Source organism: Tachypleus tridentatus, chromosome 3 (assembly GCF_004210375.1).
Source record: "Tachypleus tridentatus isolate NWPU-2018 chromosome 3, ASM421037v1, whole genome shotgun sequence".
NCBI lineage: Eukaryota > Metazoa > Arthropoda > Merostomata > Xiphosura > Limulidae > Tachypleus > Tachypleus tridentatus.
Genome location: NC_134827.1, coordinates 67,106,963 through 67,130,169, shown reverse-complemented (window position 1 = coordinate 67,130,169; position 23,207 = coordinate 67,106,963). Strand labels below are relative to the sequence as shown.

The following is a 23,207-nucleotide window of genomic DNA, read 5'->3' as shown; positions in this document are numbered from 1 at the left end:
ACGAAACCCTGGCGTTGCTGCATTGTCCTTGTGTGACATTGTAGTGCGTCCCCTCGTAGGGCTCCATGGTGGATGGGGTCAGTGGGTACCGAAATTTTTCTTTTTTCCTATGGATCCTCCTTCAAAAAATTTAAATAAATTAGTGAAAAAACAATCAATAGGTAAGTGACCACATCTTGAAGACTCTGAGCAGCAATCTTCAACATCTGTAACACACATATCTCATTTTCTTATATTACATTCTCTTTCAGAAAAACCTTTAGGGCAATTGTCCCCCTATTTTATTCAGAAGAGACAATAGGGACTTGCTGGCTCTCCAAAGTCAGTAAAGAAGCTTCGATCTGGAGACATATTAGTTGAAACGTCCACAACCCACCACAGTGAACTCCTCTTGAATTCAACAGCAATTGGGGATGTACCTAGTGAAGTTACCCCTCATGCTACCTTGAATTCATCACGAAGAGTTATTGTTGAGAGGGATTTGAAGAACGTCCTTGAGTCAGAGATTCTCGCTGGTCTCTCCACTCAAGGAGTTTCTGCAGTGAGGCACATCTCCACTCGCAAAGATGGAGTTACATTGGCAACAAATACCCTAGCTTTGACATTTACTTCATCACGTGCACCTGCCACCATCAAGGCAGGATTTCTAATTTGCAGGGTACGGCCATACATTTCGAATCCTCTCTGATGTTTCCAATGTCAGAGATTCGGCCACTCAAAGACATCATGTCTTGGTTCCCTGACATGTGCTCGTTGTGGGGGCAAGGACCACAATGCCTATGAGTGTGACATGGACCCACATTGCATCAACTGCAATGGTTCTCACCCTTCCTACTTTAGTTCTTGCTCAAAATGGTTGGAGGGAAAAGAGGTGCAGCGTTTGAAAACGATACATAACATTAGTTATCCTGAAGCTCAGAAATTGCTGCCCACCACTCCATCTCGGACATATGCTGCTACACTTCATTCCACAACTACAGTGGGAGTGCAGACGGATCTCTCTGTGCCTCCACAAGAATCATTTTCAAAACAAATGAAAAGCCTTTTGACCTCCATGGTTAAAAAGGTTGATGAATCGACTTCCACACCCATCTCTGTTCCTCCTATACATTCCAACAAACCTCAAGATCCACATCCTTTGGTTTCAAATACAGGCATTTCTTCTGATACATCTTTTTCTCCCACCCCAAGAGGCAAAACAATCATTCGTTTGCCTCCTCACTCACTGGAATCCCCTTCCAATAACAAAGACCTGCCCAATCGACCCAGGGCAGGATCCATGGAGGTTGATAGATCTCCTCCGACTAAGGACAGTAAGGAAAAAAGACGTGGTTGTAAACAGAAGGGTTCTCCAGCCACTTCGCCTGCCCATCATTAAAAATGGCCACCTTGATACAATGGAACTTTCGTGGTTTACATTCTAATCTGGATGATATCAAAACACTGATTGCTTCCTACCATCCTGTATGTCTTTCCTCACAAGAAACATTTCTAAAACCTGATGACACAGTCACCATTTGGCAGTATTCTCTGTACAGAAATGGCAGGCTGTGTGATGGACTAGTACACGGAGGGGTGGCACTATTGGTTGATCAGCATGCACCCACCCTGTCTTGGTCACTCAACACACCCTTGGAGGTTGTAGCCATCTGTGTTTCCTTGGGTCATACCCACTGTTTGTTCTCTCTACCTGTCCCCTAGTGAGACACATGATGAATCAGACCTTGATGCTCTCGTTGAACAGTAGCCTTTTCACTTTCTACTCCTGGGGGACTTTAATGGACATCATCCCCTCTGGGGAAGTGCTATTATTGATGGGAGGGGCAGATCTGTAGAGCGGATGCTCTCTGATCACAATCTTTCTCTTTTCAATACTGGTTCTTCCACTTATTTTCATGCACCTAGTCAGTCCTTTACTGCTATTGATCTCTCAGTTTGCTCCCCTTCATTATTCTCTCATTTTGCATGGAGGGTTTACAGTAATCCACTAGGCAGTGATCATTTTCCTATACTTTTCAGAGAGAATGGCAGTCGTCGATGCTACCCTACCCACGTGCCCCGGTGGAAGCTGGATCAGGCAGACTGGTCCACTTTCACTGCTCTCGCAGAACTTGATCCTACCATTATGAATCAGCCATCAATAGACGACTGTGTGGCAGCGGTAACTGGCTGTATTATACAAGCAGCAGTGTATTCCTAAAACCTCAACACGTTTTCCACAATATCCTCGTCCGTGGTGGAATCCTGCTTGCCACTTAGCACGGAAAGCTCAAAAACGGGCCAGGGATACTTTTCTTAGATATCCCCCACTTTCAAACCACGTCGCATTCCAACGGGCCTGTGCACATGCTAGGTGGGTAAGATGTCAAAACCAGAAGGAATCTTGGATTAAGTTCACAACTAGCATATCTTCTACCACCAGTTCCAAGGTCATGTGGGACAGGATTCGAAAGGTCAGTGGGCACTACAATTCTGCCCCCCTCTCGATCTTACTCTCTGATGGTCAAGAGGTGGCTGATGTCCGGAGCATCTCTGATACTCTAGGTGAAAGCTTTTGCCGGGTATCTAGCACTTCTGCTTGTTCCTCCACCTTCTTGGCCATCAAGACTCAGGCAGAGCATTCACCTCTTTCCTTTCGAACTGACTTTCTCTTTGACTATAATTGTCCCTTTACACTGGTGGAACTGAAAATGGCCCTTCATGTGTCTGGCAGTACATCTGTTGGACCTGATGATGTACACTATGACATGCTGCACCATCTATCTCCTGCTTCTCTTGATGTCCTTCTAATTGTCTTTAACCAGATCTGGCAGGAGAATGTTTTTCCTGATGCCTGGTGCCAGGCTATTATTTTACCTTTCTCTGAACCAGGAAAAGATCCCAAGATTCCTTCAAACTACCGTCCAATTGCTTTGACGAGCTGTCTCTGTAAGACCTTAGAAAGGATGGTTAATGCTCGTCTTGTTTGGTTCCTCGAATCAAACAACCTCCTCTCGCCCACCCAGTGTGGGTTTCGACGACAGCACCCCACCACAGACCACCTAATTCGACTTGAAACATCAATCAGAGAAGCCTATCTCAAACATCAATATCTTGTATCAATATTCTTTGACATTGAGTAGGCTTATGACACAATATGGAGGTATGGCATTTTGGGAGACCTCCATACATATGGGTTACATGGCCATTTACCCATGTTTATTAAAAAATTTTTAAGTTCTTGTGGGTTCGACACTTTTCCGTTCTTTTGTACAAGAACTTGGAGTCCCTCAGGGCTGTGTTTTTAGTGTCACACTTTTCAGTATAAAGATAAATGCCATCACTGAACAACTCCCTCTCAGTATTGCAAATGGGCTGTATGTCGATGACTTTCACATCTCATGTCAGTCGTCAAACATGAGATATATTGAGCGGCAACTACAAACTGTCCTCAATCGTGTACTGAAGTAGACTAAGGCGAACGACTTTAATTTCTCTCTCTCTCTAAAACTTTTTGCATGCACTTTTGCCACCAACGGGGTATTCACCCTGATCCTGAACTTCATATTGATGAAGTTTTGCTGCCAGTGGTCCCTGAGACCAAGTTCTTGGGGCTTATCTTTGACTGTAAGCTGACCTTTATACCACACTTAAAGCAGCTTCGGGTCAGATGCACAAGAGCACTGAACATCCTCTGTGTGCTCTCTACTACCAGTTGGAGAGCAAATCGATGTTCTATGTTAAAGGTATATCGTGCTCTTATTCAATCAAAACTCGACTATGGATCAATGGTTTATGGCTCTGCCAGACCCTCGACCTTAAAGATGCTAGACCCCATTCATACCAAGGACTTCGACTCTGCACTGGGGCTTTCCGCACCTCTCCAATTCAAGGTTTGTACGTTGAATCTCATGAACTTTTGCACCTTTGCCGTTTGCAACTGTCTTTACTATATTCTTCGAAACTTCGTTCCTTACCAAAGCATCCCATCTGGGGAGGTGTTTTCCTTCCTCTGTGGGCCATACTTTTTCAGAACAGACGATCTGCCATTGCTCTGTTTGACCTTTGCATTCAGGCACAATTGGATGAATTGAGCCTGTCCTTAGATGATATTGCAGATTTCACAGGTCAGCCCATCCCACCATGGCTTATTACAGCCCCCAAATGTGACATTTCTTTCAGTCATTTGAAAAAGGCAGATACTCCAGATTGGAAGTACCGTCATTTATTTAATGAACATCTTTCAAACGATCATTTCATTCCCATTTATACAGATGGTTCCAAATCAGGTAATTCAGTGGGCTCTGCTATGATTTGCTGAGGTTCGGTGGTTTTGCTCAGAATCCCCTCTACAGCTTCTGTGTTCACTGCTGAACTGTATGCCATATCTCTTGCCCTGGATTATATTGAAGCTGAGCAGTACTGCACTATTTATACTGACTTGTTTAGTTCTATACTGGCCCTGGAATTGCTACATGTTGGCTCACACCCTGTTCTCGCTGATATTCAAAACCGACTGGCCCATTTCTCATTAACTGCCACTTCTATCCAGTTTTTCTGGATACCAGGCCATGTTGGTATTCGCAGGAACGAGCTTGCAGACACGGGAGCTAAATCTATCTGCTCCGGCACTATCACCACTGTGCTTATTCTGTACATGGACTATGGTCTTGTATTCAAGGCTCGGCTCCGTTCCAGCTGGCAGTCCACTTGGAGTGAGCAACACAACAACAAGCTTTTTCAAATAAAACCCTATATTGGGCTTTGGCCGTCTAGCTTCTGTAAAGTTCGGAAGGAGAATGTTGTTCTAACTAGACTACACACTGGTCACAGTTTTTTAACTCATCGTTTTCTTTTATCTGGAACTGATGCACCAATGTGTAGTTTGTGTAACACTCAAATCACTATGAGCCACATTTTACTTTCTTGCCATCTTTACGATTCTCAACGACGGCACTATTTTAAACATGTTTTTTCCCAGGGTTTATCTGTAACATTGGACAGTGTTATTGGTGATGGTGACACTGTCCACCTTGATAAAATTTAGTTTTTAATGGCCATTAATCTTTTTAATCTCATTTAAGTGTTGCATATTTATTCATTACACCTTTTTCATTGTGGTTCCCTTTTTACAGTTTCATTCTCTCTAGTTCAGTTTGACATTGGAAAATGGCCAGAACATTAAATAACTCGACACCAGGACTGGAAAGGCCAACTTCAGGTGACTGACGCTGCTGTTTGAACAATCTGTTCGAACTACTCGTTAGTCGTCCTGGTGAGTTGTTATTACACTTTTGCTGCATGTCATTTAACACTTTTATTACTTTACCTTTTAGTACTGACCATAATGACACATAACCCGGAACCAGGACTGGAAAGACCAACCTTAGGTGACTGACGGTGGTTCTTATACTTACCTGTTAGTCTTCCTGGCAGGTTATGATCATTACCATTCTGCTACAGGAAGTCCTTTACAACTTTGTAGACTGGATGCCAACATTGGTTTTACGCCATTTTCTGTTTCAATTGCTGTTTTGTTTTTACCTTCATTTACTTTTACAAATTTTACTCCATTTACTTTACTTTTACCTTTATACTGGACATTTGGCTACTCATTATTACAATTTTGCTATGTGTCTTTTAAAACTTCTATTATTTTCCATTTTGATAATGGCTGCTATGACAATATAACCCGGAACCAGGACAGGAAAGGCCAACTTCAGGTGACTGACGGTGGTTCTTGAACTTACCTGTTAGTCTTCCTGGCAGGTTATTATAATTACCATTATGCTACGGAAGGTACTTTACAACTTCTTTTACTCTGCGTTCTCTCTTAACATTGTAGACTAGATGTCAACATTGGTTTTATACTTTTTCTGTTTTTCTGTGACGTTTTGTTTTACCTTCATTTCCTTTTCTGTATTTTACTACATTTACTTTATTTTTACCTTTTTAACGGACGTTTGGCACAGATTGCTTAGCTGCTTTGTGCCATAAAATACTAAATCAATCAAACAATAAACTGTTGAATTGTTTTATTGCATCACAGGCCTACAAATTGTGTGTTTGTTCTTGTAATTCTTACCAATTGAATTACATAATTAGGCCTAGATGTATGCTTTTTCAGTAGCCAAAATGTACATCTTTAATATAGGCGTGCTTCTAAGCTTTTTGATCTAAGCGATAGTTTGTAAGTATCAGTCAGTAGGCCTAAGTTTACATGCGAGGCTTGCAAGCACGAACACAGAATCTACCTACGTCTTGTACGTAGTGTAAGATTAAGTAAAATTTTCATCACAACAGATCGAACAGAGCATGAAATTCGAAAATATTACTCCCAAGTATAAACTCCTGTGATCTAGATCTGGCAGGCCATTTGTAGATTGTAGCTGCATCAATTTTATGTGTATATTGTGCGGTTTTCCAACACCATTTGTTCTTATGCATGCCTAGCCAGTTTTACTGTTGAACGCCTTAATTTCCTTAGCTGCCGAATCCGCTGACCATAGTGTACGTTTAGTGTACAGTAACGACAGGTTCAGGCCGCTCAGATCCAGACATGCCCTACATCACCCCCCTCCACTCCATTTAAGAAGATCCTGAGTTGATGGCCTACTTGTCAAAGAAAACTACATTCATATCACTCCAGCCTCAGAATGAAATAATGGAGATGTTCAGCCATCAAGTACTGAGGAAGATAGCACACAAAGTACAGCAAAGTAAAATCTTTGCATTAATGATTGATGGCACTCAAGATGTTACAGGTGCCAAACAGAAAGCAATATGTGTATGATACGTAGATGAGAACCTTGACGTCCATGAGACATTTCGTGGTTTGTTCAGTGTTTCCAATACAACTGGGGAAACAATATCCTCGACTATACTTGATGTACTGACTAGACTCAATTTACCACTGTCAGGATTAAGAACACAAACTTATGATAGACCCGCTAACATGAATGGTACGTACAGTGGATGTCAGGCAAAAATAAAAGAGAAGCAACCGTCAGCTTTGTTTTTTCACACAAGGCTAATTTAATAATACAACATGCAGTTGTAGCTTGTGAATGTGTTCGAGATTCTTTCCAGTGTCTTGCTTCAGAGGTCAGGCAAACACAAAACGATCTCTGAAAATATTGTATCTTCAGACAGCCAAAATGGTCCAGTTAAATACATCCGCCCACTGTGTCCAACACGCTGGTTGTGCCACCTATCTGCAATTACATGTGCTAATGATCACTACAGTGACATTGTTGATTCTTTGTCTGAATTAGCAAATGAAAAATCAGATGTAGCAGTGAAAGCACGAGGTATGCTGGACAGATTTGACAAAGGAAAGACATTTTTAGGGTTGTTAATGGTTCAGCATCCATTAGCTGCATTAGAGGAACTAAACCGTGCATTCCAAGCAAAATTAGCGACAATATTTGGCATGATTGAAGCATCTTCAATGACAGTTGAGCAATTGCGGGTATTGCGAACAGAGGAAAATTACAAGATATTTGATGAAGCTGAGAAAAAGGTAACTTCCCTAGATCTGGTGCCTTTTGAACTACCACGCATTCGCAGATCCCCCAGAAGGATCACAGGTGATGGCTCAGCACACCATTCTGCAACAGCTAGAGATTACTACAGAAGCCAATAATTTGAATTTGTGGGCACTGTCATAGAACATCTGACCACTAGATTCAATGCAGGCAACAATGACTTGAGGCAATATCTGGCATTTGAGAACATGATCACATCTGGCAAGATTGACAACTCGGCTCTAAACTTCTATCCATAAATCTCTGCACAATGGCTCAAGTTTCAGTTGCTCATGTTCAAAGGAACAACAAAAGCAGTATCTCTGAAAGGTGCGAAGGATGATTACTGTAAAATGCATGAAACAAGTTAGCAGATGTTTCTTCTCATGAAAATTTTGCTTGTATGTCCAGTATCCAGCTGCAAATGTGAACGCAGCTTTTCTGCATTAAGACGGTTAAAGACATGGTTAAGGTCAAATTGAACAGTCCACATAAGTGGTTGCAAAAATCACCCTCCCCATTGGGTGAAAAAAATCTATGCCCCTGTCAGTGATTATCGTATACCTTCAGAGGCTGTGAGGGCTTGGTTCCAAGTTCTTCAAGTTGTGTGATAACATTACTCATGGGTCCAGGAACACTCCAGTTTCTTGCGTTGTGATTAGTCATTCAGTTCACATCTTCACTACTATCCATTCAACCTTTGGTGCTTCTTTCTCCCACAGTTCATTAGAATTTGGAACTTAGTTCTAGGATGATCTGTGTTTGATTGGTCTGGTGATAGTAAGAGAGTCATGCTTGTTTTTCAGAGTTTTTATTTTTGTCAGTTGTTGGTCCTATGCAGATGAGGTATTGGTGTCCAGTCATTGATCTATTTTCTTGATATAAATGCTTAGATTCTTCATGATTCACAAATTACTCATTCCTCATTTGTGTTGATTTTTTACCAGATTTTAGACAACCAAATGGTTTGTAGTTGGCTTATTCTGCACTTGGCAGTAGTGTTCCACCATTATCAGTATTTGTTGTGCACAAATGTTAGGTATTGCCGTTTTACCATAAAAATTCTATCAACTTCATGTGTATTATGCCATGTCATTTAAAGCTTTTTTTTTTATCACCCTCGTTCCTTCCTACTGTACACATGCTCCATGGTGGGTGGGATCAGTGGGCACCAAAATATTCTTTCTTTATTCTGTATCCTCCAACTCAAAATAAAAATAGAATAATAAAAAAGACCATAGATAAATGACCATATCTTGAAGATTCTGAACAGTAATCTTCAACTTCTTCAACACCTGTTCCTCATTTTATGATATGACAATCTTTATCAGATAAATATTTAGGGCAAATGTCTCCCTTTTTTATTCAGAAAGGACTAGAGGACCTTGCTAGCTCTCCTAAGTCAGTCAAAAAGCTATGTTCTGGAGACATTACTGTGGAAGCATCCAATGCAAAACACTTAACTCCTCTTGCATTAAAAGGCCATTGTAAATATACCCATTGAGGTTACTTTCCATGTTACTTTGAATTTGTCACAAGGGGTTATTGTTGAGAGGGATTTGAAGAACATCCCCAAATCAGGGATCCTTTCTGCTTTCTCCAAGGAGATTCTGCAGTTAGGCATATCTCCACTCACAAAGATGGAATTATGATGCTTACCAATATCCTAATTTTGATGTTTACATCACCATGTTCACCAGCCACCATTATGGCAGGTTATCTAAACTCCAAGATACTGCCATATATTCCAAACTCTCTAAGATGTTTCCAATATCAGGGGTTCGATCACTCGAAGACATCATGTCATGATTCTTTGACATATACTTGTTACAGTGGCAAGAACCATGATACCTATGAGTGCAAAATGCACCCTCATTGTGTTAATTGTAGTAGCTATTACCACTCTTACTTTTGTTCTTACCCTAGGTGGGTGGAAGAAAAAGAGATACAACGTTTGAAAATGGTTTACAACATTTCTTACCCCAAGGCACAAAAGTTACTGTCCACCACTCCATCTTGGATGCATACTGCTGCACTCTGTTCCACTGCTACAGTGAAAGTGCAGACAGATTTTTCCATATCTCATACAGAGTTGTTTTCAAACCATGTGAAGAATCTTTTGCCCTCCAGGGTTAAGAGAGTTGATGAGTCAATGTCAACACCTATCTCTACCCCCACCATTCCTTCCAGTGGCTCCCTGGATCCACTTCCTTTGGCTCTGGCATTTCCTCAAGTTGTCTTCTTTGGCCCTGAGGTGCAGAATGATTATTCTTTCATGCCTTCATTTACTGGAATTTTCGTCTACCGACAGAGATCTGCTCATTCGACCCAGGGCTGAGTCCATGGAGAGCAATAAACCTCTTTCTGCTGAAGAGAAATGGCAAGGTCAAAAAAGAAGGGCTCTATGCCCAATTCTCCTCCACATAAGTAAAAATAGCCACATTGATACAGTGGAACTGTTGAGGCTTCCAGTCTAATTAAAATGACATCAAAGTGCTGATTGATTCTTATCATCCTGTATGTCTTTCCTTAAAGGAAATGTTTTTGAAACCTGCCAGTGTGGTCACCTTTCAGCAATTTTATGACACGTTGCATGATAGATGTATAGATGCTGGTTGACAAACATGTACCTGGTCTATCTTTGCCACTTGATATACCCTTGGAGGCCATAACCTTCCTTGGGTCGTATTATCACTGTCTGTTCTCTCTACCTGTCTCATGGAGAGACCTGTGATCAATTGTACCTTGATGCTCTTATTGAACAGTTGCCGTCTTCCTTTTTAATCCTGGGGGATTTAAATGAACATAATCCCCTGTGTGAGGTGCTGATATTGATGGGAGGGGTTGCTCTGTAGAGTGTATGCTCTTGGGTTGTGACCTTTCTCCCTTCAAAACTGGTGTTCATACTTATTTTCATGCACCTAGTCAGTCTTTTACTGCTATTGATTTTTATCTGCTTCCCTTCACTTTTCCCTTACTTTTTAGGAGCATTGACGGTGACCACAGAGCAGTGATCATTCATTCTCCTATCATTTTGAGAGAGACTGACTGTGGTTGATACCCACTCACTGTGGGTTCTGATGACAGTGCTCCACCATTAACCACCTGATAACACTTGAAATGTCAATCATGGAATCCTTTTTTAAGTGACATCTTGTTACTGTATTTTTTACCTTGAGAAAGGATACAATAATATATGAATGTATGGCTTTCTGTGAGACCTCCACTCATATAGGTTGTTTCTCCATTTGCTCATTTTTAGTAAACACGTTTTAATGGATATGTGATTCCAAGTCTGTGTGGGTTCAACATGTTCCCATTCTTTTCCACAGGAACTTGGAGTCACTCAGGGCTGTGTCTTAAGTGTTGCACTTTTCATTATAAAGATTAATACCATGAGTGGACAACTCTTCCCTACAGTTGCAAATGGTATATATGTCAACAACTTCCATGTCTTGGGTCAGTTGTAAAGCATGAGGTTTATTGAGTGGCAGATACAGACTGCCCTCACTAATTTACTGATGTGGATCATAGCAAATAGTTTTACTTTTTCTTGCTCTAAAATCATTTGCATGCACTTCTGCCGCCAGTGGGGTATTAACCCCGATCCTAAGCTCCATCTCCGAGAAGTTGTGCTTCCTCTTGTCCCCGAGGCAAAGATATAGGAGTTCATGTTTGGCCATAAGCTGATCTTCTTTCCACACATCAAGCAGCTACATGTCAAGTGTACAAGGGCACTGAAAACCCTCCATTTCCTCTCTTCTAACTCTTGGGGAGCAGATCAATGTTATATGCTAGAGATTTATCATGCCCTCATTTGATCAAAACTGGACTATGGGTCTCTGGTCTATGGCTGTGTCAGAGCCTCAGCCTTGAAGATGTTGAACACTGTTCACTATCAGGGACTTTGGCTCTTCACAGGAGCTTTCTGCACTTCTCCAGTTCAGAATTTATACACTGAGTCTCATGAACCTCCTCTGCTGCTTGCAAGTGTCTTTACTGTGTGCTTCAAAACATCTGTCCTTACCTCATCATCCCACCTGGGGTTTTTTACCTTCTTCGGTGAGCCATGCTTCAGGTGGTCTGCCGTTGTTCCATTTAGCCAAATTTGACCATTCTTTAGTCACCTAAAGAAGCTGGATGCTCCCAATTGGAAGTGCAGTCTTCTATTTACCAAACATCTTTTGCACCATCCTTCTATTCCCATTTATATGGATAATTTGAAATCAAGTAACTCTGTGGGATCTACCATGGTTTGTTGTGGTTTGATGGTTGCACACAGAATCCCCTCTACAGCTTCTATGATCATTGCTGAATTCTGCACCATTTCTCATGCCCTGGATCACATAGAAGCTATGCAGTACACAAACTTTACTATTTATACCAACTCACTTAGTTCTACCTGCCCTGGAATCATTTCACATTAGTTCTCATCCTGTTCTTTTCAATATTCAGAAACATTTGGCTCACTTCTCTTTATTATCTACTTCTATCCAGGTTTTCTGGATACCAAGCCATGTAGGTAGGTAAAAGTGGGGACGAGCTTGCTGATACCACAGCTAAGTCTTTCTGCTCTGGTGGTATCACTGCTGTGCCTGTTCCATACATGGATTATGGTCCTCTATTTAAGGCTTGGCTTTGCACCAGTTGATAGTTGACTTGGAGTGAGCAATGTGATAAACTTTTCCAGATCAAACCTTCTCTTACTCTTTGGCTGTCTTGCTTCCATAAGGATCAGAAAGAGGAAGTTGTCCTGGCTAAACTACGCATTGGTTACAGTTTTTATTTTAACTCATTGTTTTCTTTTATCTAGGATTGATCTATCAATGTGTGATCTATGTGATACTCAAGTCACAACAGCCACATTTTAATATCATGCTGCTGTTATTGACTGTGAGTGGCAGCAGTATTTTAGACATCTTTTTACCATAGGTTCATCCTTGACATTGGACAGAGTCATTGGCAATGGTGACACTTGTCCACCTTACTAATGTTTTTAAATTTTTATAGGCCATTGGCCTTCTTAATTCTAAGATTTCACCAGCTGTTTAAAGTTTTACATTGATTATTTTTTTTCATTTTATATTGATTTTACTTTTATTTTTTACCAGTTATTTGCCACAGATAGCCTAGTTGCTTTGCACCAGTAAACACCAAACCAACCAATCTTTTTGCATGTTGTATCCCAGACTTGTTTTTCATTATACACTAGTGTTAACAGAATGACTGAAATGCAGTTTCTTCATTGTTAATCTCGTATATTATGTTCTTAACTCACCTTTTTTTCATACTAATGGTAAATTCTGATTTAGCTTGCTTACTTGTCTTTAAAGTTTTTCAGTTTGATTATATTTGAGTTTCCAGGTAATGTTGTCATTCACTAATTTTAATGGTATTATGTCAAACCTTTCCAGGCTGCTTACCACTTGGTAAAACCAAATGTCCTATCTCAACAGCTGGAGCCACTGAAGATGAATGAAAAAAAAGTATGAAAAATATCATTTGGTTTGCTTTGATTGATTTAATATACTTATTTCTATGAGTAATTTCTAAGTATTTTAACTTGTTTAAAGTTCTCATCACCCGTGGACTAAACACAAAAGAACTATAACTTTTATGGCATTTTATTTGTAATTAGTGACAAGCATTTTTAGGTTGTTTTGTTACAAAGTTATGTGCTCATGTCTGGTACTTCTGGACTGTTTTTATTATGTTTTATTTTACTTTAATGAAATAAATTTTAAACACTGAAATAAGGGTGGCTTGCAGGTTGAGAAAAAATTTAATGTTTCCTATTGTGCCCTTAAAATCTCATTACAGAATTAAAACATGCAAATAATATTTCTATACTTACCACAGTTGTTATCTAATAATGTACTTGTGTAAGTCTAGATTTTACTGTATAACTTGCAGCTTAATTAAGTGTATGTTGTAAATTATTCAGTGTAGCCTTCTTTGCAACAACAAGAGTGCTTTAGCAAGCTGTGGTTTCAAAAGATGTGCCCTAAGAAATTACAGAATAGTAATTTCACCATTAAAGCCACAAAGAGAACATTCCAGTTTTCTTTATTATTAATTGTAACATTGTTATAATGTTTTACAGCTTCGTATTTTCATTTAGAAATATTATATTTGTTTTATTGATGAATTTATTTTGTATTGTGACTTATTAGGTAAATACAGTACATTATGTTCTAACTCTCCCTTTTTTACTTGTAATTATAATCCATAGCACATACATTCCAAAGTTGTTTTACTGTAAAATGTTAGATAAGATTGTCGGTATGCCACACAAAATGATGGTCCCATTAAAACTATTGTATAGAAATACAACTTGACATTTCTCATACATAAGGATTTGTATGATTCTCTGGATCAGTCCAGTTCTTGTTTTCATCATAAATATTTTATCATTGTTTTCTTACTTTGCTATTGATTATATTGAAATATTTCTGATGTTGTTTTCCCTTGTAATCTAAACCCTAGAAGCATTATGAAAGTTAGGACAAGTTTTTGTTTTATCAATTTCATTAATTAATATCTGAAAAATAAAAATTCAGGCTGGTAGTTTTTATTCATGTTGTACTTACAACAAAGTGGTGAGAGGCTATCAAATAGTTTTTGGCATCAGCCAGGTCAGTCAGGAATATTGTAAATCAGTTGTAAAGTTCCTCCAGATAACATTTTTCATTTATTTACATATCTTGTATCTTTCTTTTACAGTTCCATTAAAACTTGATAAAGTTAACTTAATTAACAAATTTTGTATTATAACTACTTTGGCTGTCTCTGGACTTTTTTACTTGATTTTCCAGATGGAATACACAATGCTAAAATTATGTAAATGAAATTTGTGATGATTATAGTTATAAAATTATTGATAGTTTTACTGAACATTTTTTTCTTTCTTTTCAGATATCAGCAGTTGTTGATGCTTGGACAAATAATGCAAAAGAAGTAACTAAAAAACTTCGAGAAAGAACTTTTGCACCAAAAGAGGTATGATATGTGCATGTATACACAGCACTGTCTCTCAGTGTGCATAATATTCTGCAATTTCTCTTGTGAGTGAATGTATTTTCTCTGTATTCTACTATTTTCTGGTTCCACCTAGAAATGTGAAACAATCATCGTTTTAAAAGTTCATTAATGAGTGAGTCATCAATACCTTGTGGGCCTCTTAACTTCAGTTTTAGCAAAATTGCTATCTAAACACACACACTAGTATTAAGAAGTGTTATTTTAATATCGTGCTATGTAGAAATCACTTAATTAACCTCAAGAATGTTAACCTGATAGCTAAGTGATAATTGTTTTGTAACAATGCAGAAGTCTGAGAAGATAATTTCATTTAGCTAAAGTGATAGTTGAATATTTCATTTTGTAATATTTTAAAGAATTAGGCCATTATCTTGTGCGTTAACAAAGCTTCTGACCTTCACATTATTTTTCTACATTATTAATTAGTCTATTTTGGATTTCACATTATAAGTTGCCCAAATAGCATTTCACATCTTTTTTTGTCTGTTACAAATGACCATCATGGAAGTTTGGTTTACTAGGAATTACACCTTTTAACTGTTTTCTCTACTTCATGTCCAAGATTTTTAATTTTGTAAAAATTGCTGTTTTTGTAAGAACACTGCACTTTTTATCACATGACCTTATTCCATATAGACCAGTAAGCACATCTTACATTGTGATACTTCAAATTGAACCACTTTCCATGGTCACATGACCCTATTCCATATAGACCAGTAAGCACTTCTTACATTGTGATACTTCAAATTGAACCACTTTCCATGGTCACATTTTTTCTTGTGTAGCTGATATATTGTATTTATTGTAGCTAGCTTTAGGACAGAAATGTGGTGTTCGTTTAGAAAGCTTAAGTACTGAGTGAAACAGGAATTACTGGGCAATAATGGATAAACAGTAGGTGTTACTGTTGTCATCTCATTTTATTTAGAACTTGGTTATAAATACAATCTTCCAATGTCTATCAAAGCACTGCATTAAAAAACAAAAAGTACAGAAAATAGTTTTCAAGAAAGGAAGTAAATGTGTGGATGACTTATATTAATCCTTTAAAAACAATACGAACAAGACAGTAAGAATGGTATTTGTATCAACTTTACATAATAGCACAGGGAAGGGTTAACATGTATCAATATGTCACCATTCAATCACAAGTTTAATAGTTATCTTATTTTTATCTGTTAATATTCTACTACTCTTTGTCTGTCATTCACTCTATCATGTTTACATTGTGTTTGAAGGATTATATAAATTATCCTTACATTTATTTCCCATTTTGAATACTTTTGTCTTTACTTATTTTAAGATTAACTAAAATGTAGAAATTAGAAAATTTTTTTAAGTTAGATAAGGTTTGATTAGGTAAAGTAAGTAATTATATCAACACAAATTTTTCACAATGTGTGCTCATGAGTAAACATGTAGAGTTCAAATCAGAAGATTTCAATATGTCAAGTATATTTCTAAACTGTGCTGAATATAGTAAACACCAATATTTCAGATACCTTCTCAAATGACTTTTCCCACAGATTTTGAACATCCAGCTAACAGGCCCTTTAAAAACAGAGGTCCCACTGTGAAACTTAAATCGTCAAGAATTTTCCGTACGTAATTTGATAGGATTATTAATGCAAAATAAAACAAATGTGTAGTAATGGTGAAAAACTTACCAAGTTAAAATAATTTTAGTGGTAAACAAGAAAACATTTTTGGCAATAGCCCTTCATTAGGTTTCTCACTGGAAACCTGATACAGGACTATTGCCCAAAATGTTTTTTTTTTCATATTTGCCAATAAAAGTTATTTTAATCTGGCAAGTTTTCACTGTTACTCTATTTTATATTTTGCGTCTTGTAAATTGGAAGAACTGAAATCAACCCCAAATCAATATTTTTGATATTTTCTTAATTTATTGTGATTATAAAATCGAATAAATAAATCTTTTTTTTTATTGAATAAACTTCATATCTTAAAGTTTTTGTTTGTTTTTAATGTGTGAAAAACAATAACAAATGTTTCGTTTTTTCGTTTTTCCTCTATCTTTTGTAATTCAGTGGTGGCATTGATACTTGAAGTTAAACTCCATCCATTTAAACATGAAAGAGATAAAAGGATTCTGGAAAAGTATTTGTCCTGATATATTTAAAGGTCTTGCATATTCCTAAAGCAGCAGATGCAGTATTAGAATTTTTAGTATAATTATTTCTCCTGTAAAACAGGATTCTCTAATCTCTCTCTTTTTTTTTTTTCTACAAAAGTTAAATTTATTAATTGAATGGCCATTCTTGACCTCTCACACTCCCTTAAAAAGAAAATTGTTCCACATTGGACTATATTCTTAATGGTATATTCAAATTCAGACCAATGTGTAAGTGTGGCTTCTGTAAATGGTAAATAAAGTTTGTAATGTGGATGAGTGTTTACTTTATAATTAATGGAATGTTTAAAAGAAATAGTTATAGGATTGCAACCATTCTTCATTTCAAGAAATTTTACCATCCATATTTATTGTTGTGTTTATTGTGAGCAATTCCAGAGAGTTGTCAAAATTAATGTAGCTTTTTTATAAACAACTTTTCTAGAGCAATGCTTCACTTTTTAACAGTGGAAAAAGAAGCTTTTTATATTCACCTTGTATGTTTTATTACACATTACACATTTTAATTTTTCTTGTACATAAACATTTTTAAATTACTTAGCCTAATTATTTCCATCTTGTAATTGTTTTTGTATATTTCAGTGTTTTATTAAACATATTTTCTGTGGTTCTTCCCTTTTGGTTTACTGTTTTCATAATACAATAAACATTATATATTAATATAATTCTAACAACATTGGCTTGTGTTATCAGTGAACGTAACTTAAAATTTTTACAACATAATTACATATAAACATAATCACATATAAAAAAAAACTAACCATTCCATTGTAAGTTGTCATTTTAAAATTTTTGAAATAAATGGAAATTACATTTTTTCCTTCCATAAATTAATACCATTCTTGTAGTAAATAACAAGTGTTTTTATGTGAAGTTGTAATCAGCTAAAATATACTAAAATATATAAAAACATTGCTTTTTTCCTATCTGATCAGTTCCATATTTCATTTGCCTTTTTTTCTCATGATTTGATGAGTTAAAAACTACTATTGTATAATGAAGTATTTATTGTTTGAGTTTAATATAATCTATTACCATAATGTAAAATGTTAATCCATGATGACAAGAAAACATTTGTAGAGAAAATTATGTGAGTACAAACGGCTGGTATGGGTAGAGAATGCACTATGTAGAGGAGCGAACAACATTTTGACCTTCTTTGGTCATCGTCAGGTTCACAAAAAAAGAAAGGGTTACTGACCTGTAGCTGACCACATATTTGAAAGTGGTTATGTAATTGAGTATATGAATGTAGAGGGCATGCTGAGATGTTGGATATATTTATTAATATAGGTATAAAGGCGTTCCTTTGTATTGGTTTATTTTGGGCTTGAGTTGTTGTATAAGTAAGGCCCCTTTAATTTTGCATTTGATTATGTTTGTTTCATTATTTTGTATTTGGATGTTTTATATGGTTATGTTGTGTTTATTTGAGTTGCAGTGTTCAAAAACGTGTGAAGGTGTTTTTTTGTGTTATTAGGTATCTCAGAATGTGGTTACGTTATCAACTTTGTAGCCTAAAGATAATTATATGGCTTAATAGGTTACTAGTAAAGCCATTATTTTAATAAGACAACCATTATAATACTTTTGCATATGTCAATCCTTATTGCACTTAATGTTAATTCATGCATCTGTTCAACCTGAAAAGGATGCTTATTTAATCTCTAAATAATATACATTAATTTCATGCTTAGCTTTCTAAGATTATTTGTTCCACTAATGTTTAAAGGATATACGTAAATAGTTATGCTTAAGGTCGAAATGTTGTTCACTCCTCTACCCATACCAGCAATTTTTATACCAGATTAATCGTACAGTTATGATGATAGTTAAACAAGTGAGAGGGTAGACAGTTTCAAGTTGTATTGATGAATGCGAGAAGACTGTTAAAGCTTCAATTGATTAATACAAAAAGACTGTTAAAGCTTCAATTGATTAATACAAAAAGACTGTTAAAGCTTCAATTAATTAATACAAAAAGACTGTTAAAGCTTCAATTGATTAATACAAAAAGACTGTTAAAGCTTCAATTGATTAATACGAAAAGACTGTTAAAGCTTCAATTGATTAATACGAAAAGACTGTTAAAGCTTCAATTGATTAATACGAAAAGACTGTTAAAGCTTCAATTGATTAATACGAAAAGACAGTTAAAGCTTCAATTGATTAATACGAAAAGACAGTTCAAGCTTGTATGAATTTAAATCTTGTTTTGACTGAGCCTGTAGATTGTAGAATTGTAGGTACCAATTACAACCATAGAAAACAATTTATAAAGATTTATGTATTGCTAAATAACAAAGATCTTGTCAGAATTATATGAACATTAACTTTTAAACTTGGTTTGAAATTATAAACAAATAATGTCCTGTAATTATGCTTTCAGTTAAAAAGATTCTTAAAATACACAAATGGAAGTGTCAAAAATGACAGGTAGTTTTAAGCCTATAGTGTATCGGGTCATGATGTAAAGGTAATTTATTGAATTTTATAAACTTATTGCTCCTATATAGTTATCAATTGTGTCCTGGGAATTGCATATGGAATTAGCTCAGTCCAATTTATCAAAACAGAAAAGACTTTTGGGCTTGATTGAGTTGGGATTGATGTCTGAAACTGAAGAAAAGATACAAATGCAGTTTGATCATAAACAGTTGTACTCTTTCTACACACAGGTGAGGAAATGAACATTTTTCAACTACCGATTTTAAGCAGATTTTAGTTTTGACTTGAAGTATGAACATCATAACAATTTGAAATGCTTATTTCTTTTCTCATACAATAAGTTAAATCATTTGAAAGAACTAAAAGAAATGTGATGGAATCTGTATTTTGGTTTCAAACTTCCTACTGTTTTCTGTTTTAGATATTACATGTTACCTTTTAGGGGATACAGGAGGTAGTATTTAAAATTATATTAAACTCAGATCCATGAACATCCTAAATATTAAATGTTTTCTTTATGTTTTTTCCTTAAACCTATCACTACAAGTCACAGGTCAAAGGCCATATCATATCCTGTTCATTGATTGAACTTCAAAATTGTATTGAACTACTATTTTATGAATGTATGTCAATAAGTTTGGTATCAAATGGTAGTATAATCCAGTAATTAATTTATTAATTTAAAAGTAAATATTAAAAATTAAATCCTAAATATTAATTTTTGTGTGGCATGTGGCATGTTGAATGTAACATCAATTCAAGTCAATATTTTGCCCTTCTTTTACTTTTCCTCTTTAATCTTTTAACAGATATTTTATTTTACTTTTACTTTTTCAATTTTAAAAGATATTGTCCAGAAGAACAGCGTACAGATAACTGATAATAAAATTGAAATTGAACTTTGCGGAACATTTAATGTTGATAATAAATATTTACCTCAACTTTACATGATGTTTTTTTCAACTAAATAGGAAAGAAAAGTGTGTTTGCAAATCGTTTAGCACTACAACATTCAAATCTCCAATGAAGATTATTATGATTAGATGTGTTTTATAAAAATTAAGAAAATTTAAAGATTTTATTACCAGTCTTACTCCTAATTTCATTCTCTTCTAATACTGCTAAGAATGTCTTTCAAACCTGGGTTAAAACATTCATTTTGCAAGGTAACAAGTTTTACTTTATTCTTCAAATTTTACAAAACTAATATAAATTACAAACATTAGGTACTAAAATAATGTAAATTACAAACATCAGACACTAAAAAGTGATTTTTCTCATAAAATATTCCTTTTCTTACAAGATAATATTTTAGAAACAACAGTAAAAGGAACAACTTGTTAGAATTCTTGATAATCAGAGAAAGTAGTTTTAAAATATTTGTTTTTTGTTTCATCAAGGTATTAATAATTCTGATAGTTTGTTCATTTAAATGTTGTTTCCAATTACTACAAATTACATGTTCTTTTCGTAATGGATTTTTTTTTTCAGCTGGAAACTATCCAGTCCCAGTTAGATTCTCTTCACTGAAAACCCTGGTTCAAGCAAACTGTTAACTGTGTAAATTTAATGTTTTAGAAATCTAGAACATCAAAAAAAGATTTAGTGCTCTTTAATTTTGTTTAATTTTTCTTATGACTTGAGACAGTTATGAAAGATTTCTGATGAACATTAGTTGTGTTTATTGTCATCTGTTTCATTTAACTGACTTTGTTTTTATAATTAATAACCAAACTTCCATATGATGTAATATAAACAATTGGAAATGCCTATGTTTTAGTGAGTCTGTGTGACCTAATTGAGAAGTTGAATAGAACATTAAGGTTTCATTTATTGTACAGAAAAATTACTTAACAAACATCTATAAAGATAAAAATGATAATAATAATACAAAAAAGTTTGATTTTTTATTTTCTTTAGGCTTTACAACAATAGAATATTGTACAACAATTAATTTTTAAATGCATTCATAAGAGAATTAGACAGGGTTGTAGCTAGGATGATTGAGTAGTAGGAGGTAAAAACCAGTCTTAACATGTGACTGTGGCTAATGCCATCATTCCATAACACCCCTTGGCCAGGCATGAAAAAGGTTATTATTTGTATGCTTATAATTTCAATGTGTGTGCTACAATAAAGTGAATATAAAATATTCTACCTTTACATCAACTTATCTCTCTCTTTCTGCCCAGAGCTTCACAGCTTTCATATATGGGAGTGATTCTAGTGTGATTCACATGAGATAGTTAAGTGTGTCTTTCCTCATCCTGTCCCTGATGCTATTTTTAATTAATTGCATATTTAATAAATAGTGCTTATAATCTACAGTGTGGGGGAGGCTTTACTTGGGTATTGATACTAAGGTTGAAAATTGAGGGAACACGTTACTGTATGTGTTTCTCTTTGCACTTGACTAATTCAACATTACCCCTGGTTCACTGAAGTTTCTTTCTGCTGCCTTGCAGAAAGTATTATAATTCTGCAAGGGTTTTTCCTGTAGGGCAGCAAAATGTTCAACCAATTTACACAAATACCTTCATAGAATTAGGTCTTGCACAGTACTGAAAGCAGTCATGATACCTGAATTACCAATCTCACATCTACATTTTTGACCAATCTGTCAATGAATGGCATTGTTGTATTCTTGGTGAACTGTTCACAGTTCAACATCATTTTGAAAAGAACTCTTGTGTTTCACCAAGATTCCGTTTGCTTTTAATTTATTACAAGTTTTATTGCTGTTCTCATGTCTCTCTGTTCTTGTTTTCTGCTGTAGCTGTCAGTGAAATTCTTACTGCAGTAAAGTAAATAACTGACTTCTAAAATGTGTCACTCAACCCATTGATGGTTAGTAAGACATTGCAGAGAAGATGAAATGTGGCTGTAAATTGAAATTTTATTTTAAGATGGAACAAACCAGTTGTCTTGATGTTGCTGTGTTTCATGTTCAACACTGATGAGGACACTGGTCATTGTATTCTTGAACTTGATTGTACATTGTCCATGAGCTATCCATCTTGTTTCTGCAGGATTGATCACCTTGACACTTTCTGTAAGTGTTTCATGCAACAGTTTCTGGACTGCTGACAATCATTTCTTCCATACAGTGCTGCTATGATTAGAAAGCATACACCTGTCCAAACACTTTTCAAAATGCAGATATTAACAAATTGAATTCCTGCATAGGAAGCTGTCAGGTTAAGTCTATGTGCTGCACAATGGTTATTAGACTTGATATTTTGTTCTTGAATTTATCTGTCTGTTATTTTCTTAACTTCTCCAATTATTCCTGTCATTGTGCTGCCCTATCTATCTTGATTCCATGTAGTTTCTCACACTCCAGTTCATTGTTTTTAATGTAGTCTGTTATTCTTTTGGTAATGTTTTGCAAAATTCATCTCAGAAAATGGAGATGAATCAAGTGAAAATTTCATTTATTATTTCAGTTTCAATAACTTTGCTCAAACATTCTAGAAATTCCTTCATGCAAATGCCTAATAACTGTCTTAGATTAAGTAACTTTTCAAATTTCATGGTGTGGGAAATCATATTCTTGTCTGAAAATATAGGCACTGGAAAGCTTTAAACATTGCATCTTTGATTATTTCATGTTGCTTTACAATTAAATAATCAACTTTTCCAAACACTTCAGATGATAGCTCATCACTTACCAAATCCCTGTGACTTTTAATACTCTCAAATAGAATCCTCTACATCTTGCTTTATTCCAAACATCTCAGCCAAATGGAGTCTTGTCGTATGTTTGACAATAAGTACAAACCATGTATTCATTGTGTATGTAGTTTAGTCATGGTATATGTTTCATTCATAGGTGATGAAGAACCAATGTATGTTTTGTTGTGTTTGTTGTAGACCTATTGGGGATTTCTCTCCCTGATCAGAGGCTTCTCTGGTATACAGCAACTGCACTTAATTTGTATTCACAATGGTGCATGAAGTTGATTCTATAAAGGATGGTCTTGCATGTATTTCATCCAGTTCATCTTTAATTTCACTGATATCATGCTTTTTTTCTTTGCAAAGAATCAAAGAAGCTT

At 35.8% G+C, this 23,207-nt stretch overlaps 1 protein-coding gene across 2 annotated transcripts in view; it reads left to right on the top strand.

The window, feature by feature from the left end:
• The window catches only part of LOC143247039 (COMM domain-containing protein 10-like), a 34,037-nt gene extending 12,725 nt beyond the window's left edge, over positions 1–21,312 (top strand). For both annotated transcript variants that reach the window (XM_076494353.1, XM_076494352.1), the window contains 4 exons: positions 12,920–12,991; positions 14,421–14,504; positions 19,218–19,379; positions 20,641–21,312. In XM_076494353.1, coding sequence (XP_076350468.1) covers positions 12,920–12,991; positions 14,421–14,504; positions 19,218–19,379; positions 20,641–20,679 — 357 coding nt within the window. In that variant the 3' untranslated portion in view covers positions 20,680–21,312. The remainder of the gene's footprint in view (positions 1–12,919; positions 12,992–14,420; positions 14,505–19,217; positions 19,380–20,640) is intronic.
• The last annotated feature ends 1,895 nt before the right edge of the window (positions 21,313–23,207 follow it).